This window comes from Entelurus aequoreus, linkage group LG04 (genome assembly GCF_033978785.1).
Source record: "Entelurus aequoreus isolate RoL-2023_Sb linkage group LG04, RoL_Eaeq_v1.1, whole genome shotgun sequence".
NCBI classification, from domain to species: domain Eukaryota; kingdom Metazoa; phylum Chordata; class Actinopteri; order Syngnathiformes; family Syngnathidae; genus Entelurus; species Entelurus aequoreus.
Window position 1 is genome coordinate 66,892,086 of NC_084734.1, and position 10,063 is coordinate 66,902,148.

Sequence of the window (10,063 nt, forward strand, 5' to 3'; positions counted from 1 at the left end):
TCAAGTGGAAGGCATACCGGTGTTCGCCGGGCTACGTCACACGCATACGTCATCCTCAGAGGCGTTTTGAACCGGAAGTTTAGCGGCAAATTTAAAATGTCACTTTATAAGTTAACCCGGCCGTATTGGCATGTGTTATAATGTTAAGATTTCATCATTGATATATAAACTATCAGACTGCGTGGTCGGTAGTAGTGGGTTTCAGTAGGCCTTTAACATTTAACGCTTTGTTTAACATGACTAGCCAACATTGTAACATCATGTATACTATGTCCGAAAAGAGGAAAATCATCACTTCAAGGGCTGGACCGGGCACACCAAACCCCTAACTCAACGGCTTGACAACATACACTAACCACCCCTGAATCTCACGCTCATCTGGGGCAAGGCACCAATTTACGCTCAGCTAAAAGCTCGGTCAATCACATCTTTGTCTAGCCAACTCAACTCCAGATGTCAGTGGGTGAGGATTACAACATACTTTTGCTCAGCTGCACCTGCTGGCATCTTATTTTTATCATGTGTCCGTGAATATTCTCATTCATCCAGGTCATTAAATTCTCAGGGCATTCAATTGATTGCAACCGGACTCTTCAGATTGTCTTAGAAGACATTTCACTTTCCATCGGTTCACGTTTATACTGAGAATTAGATAGGACAGATCTAGTCATAATTTTTTTTATATCAAGTGCCCGCCTATTAGTTTATCAACAGTACACCTCTCTGCGAGACCTTGCACAAGATGCTCTCAAAAGAAAGAGAATCAGAATCAGAATAGTTTTATTGGCCACTGAGCTTAGTGTGTCATCAGCAGGTTACAACAGAGAGACTGGAAGAGTAATAAAGGCATACTCCATGGTCATTTCTGTCAAAATGTACAGTCCTTGATTAATGGATCACGCACCTTTTGTAAATTTTGCCGATCAACTCCTTGTTAGGGAGAAGCGAATTGTGTAAAAAGTCATGAGATGTTGAACCATTGTCGGATGGAGGCCAGCCAGTGTGGCTGTACAGGTGTGCACTGGCAAACCTCATCTCCTGATGCCTTCAGAGTTTGTACTAGAATTTGAGTTGACACTTTGTGATTTTAGCGCAGTGTCTAGCGTGCTTGCTCTCGCTCTCATTGAGCCCAGTGCAGAAACGAAGAGCTAGACCTGGCGGGTTACAGTAGTGCCGTGAACCGGATCAGAGTGAGGCTAAAGGTGGGAGGGTGAAACTGTGGCCACCCAGTGTGGCTGTGCGAGTGTATGTTAGTAAACCTCACTTCCTGTAGTCTCAGGAGTTTGCGCTAGCCAATGAGTTGACAGCTCAAGCTTTCAGCTGGATGCTGGGAGCTCTAGTACTCTCATTCGGAGGATTCAGGTTCAAGCCCTGCCAGGCGGAACGTTAGCAGAGCTGAACCAGGTGGGTTGCAGTTGAACATGGGAATTCAACAGTTTCGAGAAGGTCAATACATGCTACTGATCAGCAATTTTGCATGGCTATTTCAGGTGGCGACTTGTCCAGGGTTTACCCCGCCTACCGCCCGAATGCAGCTGAGATAGGCTCCAGCACCCCCCGTGACCCCGAAAGGGACAAGCGGTAGAAAATGGATGGATGGATGGATATTTCAACACTTCCACATTTAGTTACGAAATATACAACTAAGACGCAAATAACAATCAAACAGCAATTGTGTAAAAAGTAATATACTTCGAGTATAAACCCTTTGTAGGGAGCAACATAACTAAAATGGGACATTCAGGCTTCATGAAAAAGACTACTTTCCAGCTAGGCAACACTCCGTGGTCCATACTGCCATCTAATGTCTTGGAATTGCAACTGCATGCAAACGAGACTCAGAAATAACAAGACATTTCTGATAATTTTCCATCCATCCATTTTCTACCGCTTGTCCCTTTTTTGGGGTCGCGGTGGGTGCTGGGGCCTATCTCAGCTGCATTCGGGCGGAAGGCGGGGTACACCCTGGACAAGTCGCCACCTCATCACAGGGCCAACAGATAGACTGACAACATTCACACTCACATTCACACACTAGGGCCAATTTAGTGTTGCCAATCAACCTATCCCCAGGTGCATGTTTTTGGCGGTGGGAGGAAGCCGGAGACCCGGAGGGAACCCACGCAGTCATGGGGAGAACATGCAAACTCCACACAGAAAGATCCCAAGCCCGGGATTGAACTCAGGACTACTCAGGACCTTCGTATTGTGAGGCACATGCACTAACCCCTGTGAATTAGCTCATTTTAAAATGCTATAGGGACATTTTTGATTATATTATTACACAAAAAATATTTATCAACACACACAAAAGGCTCCAGCGCCCCCCACGAGCCCGAAGGGAATAAACGGTAGAAAATGGATGGATGGAAGTACCAGTAATTGGTACCGTTGTTGATTCTCGGGTACCGGGAATTGGTACCCTATGGCAGTGGTCCCCAACCTTTTTTGCACCATGGACCGGTTTAATGTAGGCATTATTTTCAGGGACCGGCTTTTCCACTTGCAAATTAAGTGCATGAAAAATACAACTCACGATAACACTGAATCAGTGGGAACCCTGGGCTTGTTTCTTTGCAATGAGGCACAGATGGAAACCAGCCTTTGGCTACAATCCGTCACATGTATTTTCTATATGTTCATTAATGTATCATGTCACAAAGTTATAACAAATGGCAATTTCCTTTGAGGAGTTTAATTGTACATCTATAAACAAGCTTATTGGTGTGTCTGGTGCAGGGGTCGGCAACCCAAAATGTTGAAAGAGCCATATTGGGACCAAAAATAAAAAATAAAAATCTGTCTGGAGCTGCAAAAATTTTAAAGCCTTATATAAGTGTTATAATGAAGGCAACACATGATGTAAGTATTTATATTAGCTACAGTATATCAGACTACTATCAAAATGAGTGTGCCGCAAGCTGATGCAAATCTTTGTTGACAGAAATGTTGAAATGTAATATTTATTCGACACATTTTTACAACATTGGAAAACATTAGGCTTTTCAGAGGGTGTGATAACTCCTGGAAATTACTGGCTTAGAAAGGCCAAAGGTAAAGATGTGTGTGTTCAAGTTGAAGGAAACGGAAACTACAAATAAAATTACCTTAAATATACCTAAAATACGAGGCACAATGATGCATTATGTACATAGGGCTAGCATAAATAGCATGTTAGCATCGGTTAGCTTGCAGTCATGCAGTGACCACATACGTCTGATTAGCACTCCACACAAGTCAATAACATCAACAAAGCTCACCTTTGTGGATTCACGCACAGCACCTACTCAGTGGCCTAGTGGTTAGAGTGTCCGCCCTGAGATCGGTAGGTTGTGAGTTCAAACCCCGGCCGAGTCATACCAAAGACTATAAAATGGGACCCATTACCTCCCTGCTTGGCACTCAGCATCAAGGGTTGGAATTGGGGGTTAAATCACCAAAATTATTCCCGGGCGCGGCACTGCTGCTGCCCACTGCTCCCCTCACCTCCCAGGGGGTGAACAAGGGGATGGGTCAAATGCAGAGGACAAATTTCACCACACCTAGTGTGTGTGTGACAATCATTGGTACTTTAACTTTAACTTTATAAAACGTTTGATGGACAAACAGACACAATTCACAAGAAGTGGCATAAAACACGTCTTTCTGTGGCAGCGTCAAGGAAAGTTGTACATGCAAACAAACTTCGGTGCGTTCAAGGACTTCCGAAATCAGGACAAAATGGTGCGCGCCAAATACTCTCATCAGAGAATCATGTTTAATGTAAACAGTGGGATTTGTAACAGTTAGGAAATAAAAAAATAATAATTTTCCTCATCTTTTTCCATTTTCACAAATTTTCGAAAAAGCTCCAGGGAGCCACTGGGGCGGCACTAAAAAGCTGTCTGATAAATAATAAGATAAATAAATTAAAAACATTTTCTTGAATAAAAAACAAGATTTTAGTACCATCCATCCATCCATTTTTTACTGCTTGTCTCTCTCGGGGTCACGGGGGTTGTTGGAGCCTATCCAAGCTGCACTCGGGCGGAAGGTGGGGTACACCCTGGACAAGTCGGCTAACAATACTTGTTTTTCTAATTTCAAAGATTTTATCAACCATTCGATGGAAAGTATACAAGTGTTCTATTCCACAAATGTGCTATATTTGCATTGCATTGCTTATTATTTAACATGACAGATACTGTAGATAAGATGTCAGATGTCAGATAATGGTGTCAGAAGCAGGACATTATTTGCACTAACATTGCTCACAGACAGATATATTTGAGTAAAACAATATAAAAACAGTTACATAGAAACTAGTAATTAATGAAAATGAGTAAAAGTAACTGTTAAAGGTTAGTACTATAAGTGGACCAGCAGCACGCACAATCATGTGTGCTTACGGACTGTATCCCTTGCAGACTGTATTGATCTATATTGATATATATTGTAGGAACCAGAATATTAATAACAGAAAGTGTGAATGAGTGTGAATGAGTGTGAATTAGTGTAAATTGGGGAGGGTGGTTGTTTTGGGTTGGTGCACTAATTGTAAGTGTATCTTGTGTTTTTTATGTTGATTTAATAAACATAAAAAAATAAAAAATTTAAAAAACGATACCGACAATAAAAAACCGATACCGATAATTTCCGATATTACATTTTAAAGCATGTGTCGGCCGATAATATCGGACATCTCTAATTACACATTCCACTGCAGCATTACTAATGTAAATTATTAGTTAAATTATTAATTGACATATATGTGGCGATGGTGTGCTACAAACAAAAAGACATAACATCCATTTCCTTTGACTGTTTGGTGGAGGAGAAACAGCTGGAGTGAAAGTGGATGAGCTTTAAGCCTCTTATTTCCTGCAAAGCAAGAAATGGACGAGCTGCAACGTTCAGCTTTAAACTCTCGGGATCAGAGAGTCGACGGCAACAGGAAGCCGGTGTGATCTGTTCATTTATTTCGCGTCATTCACAAGTAAGTCGTCTTGTTCGCAAGGGCAGCGCTTATTCGCGTCGAGAGCCGCGGTTTTGGAGTGGACGAGGGAAATCCTTAACTGAGTTGCGTCATAACTACGTCAACAAACTCATCCACTGCCCAGGTACCACAGTAGCCGCCATATTCGCATCTATGGCAGGGTAGCGGTGCTGTTGCAGAGCGCATGGTCCCGTTATTGACAACATATCCTCCCTCACCGACACCCAAATCCCCCCGGATAGTGGCCCACGGCCACGCAGCTTCCCTCCGGACGACCGAGCTGAGCAGCCGGGGGAAATATGCACTTTGGATCGGGGGTCTAGGTGGACTACGATGCCTTAGATTTAGACCGGAATCCTGGCACAACATGGATATAAACAGCGTTAGTAGTGAGGTAGGTTTGTACATTTTTGCTCGCTCAATGTTGTTGGTTTTTTGGCTTGTGTCACCCAGTGAAGGTATAGTTTGTCCCGGTGAAAGGTTACGTTAATCTCGCGTCACGACCTGCGGCGCATCGCGATGCATGCTAACACGCCAGCTAATGCTAACAGCTGGTTATATGTTTATTTGTATTTCGCTGTTTCGGCGTATCGCTTTGAAAATTGACCTTTGGGGTTGTGGAAGCTTATAGAACCATTCAAGGACCGCATACTGTTCACACAGGAACGCACAGTTTCCTTGTGGCTTTTGTTGCCATTTACACTTCACAAGAGGAGTTTTCTCCTACTAGCTTAGCGCTTGTAGCATTAGCATGTAGTTTGGTTGTGACAGCTCGTAAGCCCAGTAACTTTTTCTTCTGGGTTGTTTTCAATAAACATAACTGGTAGACTGGTTAGTTATGTATTCACCGTGCACCAAAACGTATTTAGGAAGTTAATACACAACATAGTGCATGCTTGTCTGGAGCAAGTGAAGTGAGTTATGTTTTAGCATATAAACTTCCTGTGTGTGTTACATGGTAACAATATTGCAATGTAGTGCTATTAAAACCACATTTGGTGCACTTTCCAAAGGTTCAAAGCTGCTTTGGGCACTGTAAAATAATTCAAATTGACAGCTCAATCTTTTTGTATTTGCAGCAGACTATTATTGTAAAGACAAGGATTACAATGAAAACATATCTACCTCGTAAAATATCAATCAATAAATCAAAGTGTGTTAATCACAAGTGCCTTGAAGGGCTGCTTAAACCACTAATATCCCCTGATCTAAACCCTCATCCAGGCAAGGAAAAATTCCAAAAGCCCAAAAAGAGAATAGAAGAAACCTTGGGAAGGGGCTGCAGATGTCGCGACCACTCCTCCTGGGTGACTGGCTACAATAGATGCCAATTGTGTAAAGTTATTGCTTTATTCATGATAACGTGAGAGTCCATTCCATTGGGGGTAAGCACAGGGTCATAGGAGGTTTTCATACATGTCATAGAGGAGTGGTTCATTCCAAGTCACGACTTAAAACAGCTATCGCATCCTCCAGACTGGTACGTCTCCAGAGATTATCCGTCGCGCCCTCGTACCTCTCCATGCATGAGAGGGTGGCAGAAAAGAGAAGCGGCAGATCAACTGGTCTAAAAATAGTCAATTATAAAGCTAGAGTATATAGATGACTTTTAAGGAGGGACTTTAATGCTTCTCGACATCTGTAACTGTTGCTATTAGGGCATTCCAGAGTACCTGAGTCCGTATAGAAAACTCTCTAGAGCCAGCTGTCATTTTTTGGGTCCTGGGAATCGCTAATAAGCCAACGTTCTTGTAAAGCAGATTTTTGGACAGAGCATAGGGTACAATACAATCAGCAAAAAATGATGGTGCTAAACCGTTTAGTATTTTATATGCAAATAATAAAACCTCATGTACAGTACAGCCATGTAGTGAAATATATAGTTATGCATGACTTACTACCAAAACACTAATTTCCACCGAAAAAGGCACATTGACTGCTAACAGACAACTGGAGCACTGAAGTAAACATCTAGATTAGCCGCTTAAACTGGACTACCCTTTAATCCACTTTGCATCAGTTTTTCACCGTGTATGACAGTTAAACAAAGCCGTGTTAAAAGAGCATTACGCATTGGTGAAATGATCCATTGCATGTTTTGTAAAATGACAGAAAAAATGCCTGCCATGCTGTCAGTGTAGGCTGCACTCTTGTTGCAAGCTGTGATGAGCCACAGCAGAGGTGGGAGTGAAGATTAATGTGTTAGTGGCTGTATCCTGAACATTTCATAGACCTCACAAATGTGCCGCAATGGTTTGTTTTATATCTTTTGACTTTGTGTTTTGTATATAATAAAGTAATGTTCAGTTTGTGGAGCTCAACCATATTGGAAAAGGGATTTGCTGGCCTGTGTTCTGTGGATGTGAGTGTGAGCGCATGTCAATGTCTGTGACTCCACCCACTGAGTGGGCTTGCGTAGTGCTATGACTCATCCCCTCTCTTCAGAGGCTTGATGGAATTCAACACACACAAACACTAGACCAAATACATCATACAGCAGCAAGCCACACCTCTCAATTGAAATCTGCAGACCTGTGCGTTGTTAATCAAGTCTACATACATGATACATATACATAATGTTATGCATTTGCCTGCTTTTTCTACTATTAATATTGCTTTGGTTTTAAATGCACTCAAAAAGTAACACAGCAGAGCTCTTTGTTGTCGTTAATAAATTCTTATTAATTAAGATGGTCTACTACCATGAATCAAGGCATAGTTATTGTAGATCATTGTGGTAGCCTGTCCAACGTTGTGTCCGGTTAGGTATGGGTCCGCTTAGGTCAGACAGCTGATATCATGGCAGCTATGCTGCTGCATAAAATTTAAAGCATGGATTGCATATTGTTTATCAACAAATAGACGTACATGCTGGTGAAAGTGCTCTGTTATTGCATTGTGACTCATCATTTTCATCTGTGGATTTGTTCGTCATTCACGTGGGCGTGCAGGAGCTGCAGTTCTGTTCCGTTAAAAGCTTCTATGCACATGCGTTCCTTGAGGTTTGTGTTTCCCCATCGACTCATATTATGTCATTTTATTGTTGTTTGTTGTTGTGACTGCAGGTCAATGGACATCAAATCATGGATGAACCTATGGAGGAGGGAGAATGTTATACACACTGTGTAAGTAATGACGGAGGCCACAATGCATGTAGGATCTATGCGTATTTGGCTTACTTTTTGTGTGTGTGTGTCTAGGATGACGAGACCTACGAAGAGATTCCTATCACTCACCATGTGAAAGAGGGCTGCGAGAAAGCAGATCCGTCACAGTTTGAGCTCTTGAAAGTCTTGGGTCAGGGCTCATTTGGCAAAGTAAGTAAGAACACACACCAAACTATGTTTTTTCTCTGTAGTCATCGTCCTGAACTATTTTTGCTTGATCAGGTATTTCTAGTAAGAAAAATTATTGGTCCAGATGCCAGTCAGTTATATGCAATGAAAGTTCTTAAAAAGGCATCATTGAAAGGTAAGATGACTTTTCATAAGAAAACACAGCACTAATGGTCAATGTTGACTTTAAACCATTTCTCCTTCTTTTTTGTTTACTAGTCAGGGACAGAGTTCGCACTAAGATGGAGAGAGACATCTTAGTGGAGGTCAATCATCCCTTCATTGTGAAATTGCACTATGGTAAGAGAATGGGCAAGTATGTAATTGGGTTCACATAATTCTAGTTCACAGAAGTGTGGATTATATGCATCATCATGCAGTGATCAGAAATGATAATGTCCCTGTTTGCCACAGGATCACAATTTTGTTGCGGTGGGGGATGATGTAATGTTCTTTTTGGAAGCGTTTTCAAAACAAATGATCAATGTATGCATTAACCTGTTATATCTAACATTCTATATTGTGTTTTGGAAAAAGGTTGTCATAAACGTTACTTAATTCATTAAAAAAAAGGAATACAAAAGAAAACACATTTTTATGCATATGTAAATGTATTCAGTTATAAACATTAATTCACTTTCTTCTTTCCTTTATGGATCTAAACCTTACCGCTGCCGGTATTTTTTTTCTATATTTTCATCTAATAAGTTGTAGGTGTATTTATTTCAGTATAAAATTGTAAAAAGTTTTTTGCTTTGGTCATAAAATGATGATAATCGTGTGCCAGGGTAAATGTAAATGATTATTCTCACCTGTATGTAGATCATCAGTCGTTTAAATAACGCCACATCTACACTTTCATCGCAAAAAATGCCAACAAACTTAGAATTTTGCAAGTTAGTTTCATCTATCCCATTTCTACTGCTTGTCCCTTTCGGGGTCGCGTGGGGTGCTGGAGCCTATCTCAATGTAATTTAATACAGTGGCACTCAATGCCTCTAGCATTTCATCTCTGGCTTCGGGATGGCCATAAGCTGTGTGTTCCCCTTTAAGAAAGGCAATATGTGGGGTGAGTGACGTGAGTGGGCAAGTTAAGAGGGCGCGCTAGCATGTTCAGGAGTGTTAATAGCATAGTGGATGTCCGGTTGGCTTTGCGCAAAACATAAATAAAGAGTTGTAACAAATCGACGGCCTCGTCATTCCGACCAAAGAGCGGAACTGTAGGGACCCAAATTGGAGGGTGTTTCTTGGTGCCTGGTGACGCTGGATCTTTGAAAATCAGTGCACCTGGTCGTAAAGCTGTTCTTTTTCTTAGCCCATTTACATGGCGTGCAAAACATCTTTCCATCTTCATAAGTAAGCCATTTGCTGAAAAGTGGCTCATGAACCCACTTTTCATTGAAGCTTCGCTTTTTGGGTTTATTGCTCGCCATGACGAAAACAATAACACGCGAGAGTCCTAATACTGGAAATGCAGTATTTGTGATCGATAAAACTTTTGGCGAATCAAAATTAAAAAATTGAAGTCGACCAATAATTAATAATTAATAATTTGACCCGGCAAATATAAACAAAACAAAACACCGTCCAAAGGACACACGGACTTCCAGAATTTTGCGACCTTTCCGATTTAAATGCGTAAAAAGACACAAAAAGTGCGTTAACGCCAACACTGGTCTTAGAAGACGTTTCACCTATCATCCGAGTAGGCTTCATCAGTTCATGCTCGGACTTAGATTGGTCAGATTTAGTC

At 41.5% G+C, this 10,063-nt stretch overlaps 1 protein-coding gene across 2 annotated transcripts in view; it reads left to right on the forward strand.

The window, feature by feature from the left end:
• The first annotated feature begins 4,815 nt into the window (after positions 1-4,815).
• rps6kal (ribosomal protein S6 kinase a, like) overlaps positions 4,816-10,063 on the forward strand; it is a 44,683-nt gene continuing 39,435 nt past the window's right edge. Inside the window, exons 1-5 of one of the 2 annotated variants that reach the window (XM_062045527.1) lie at positions 4,816-4,975; positions 8,041-8,100; positions 8,176-8,292; positions 8,365-8,446; positions 8,530-8,610. In XM_062045527.1, the coding sequence (XP_061901511.1) occupies positions 4,838-4,975; positions 8,041-8,100; positions 8,176-8,292; positions 8,365-8,446; positions 8,530-8,610 (478 nt within the window). In that variant the 5' untranslated portion in view covers positions 4,816-4,837. The other variant, XM_062045526.1, reaches the window with a different exon arrangement.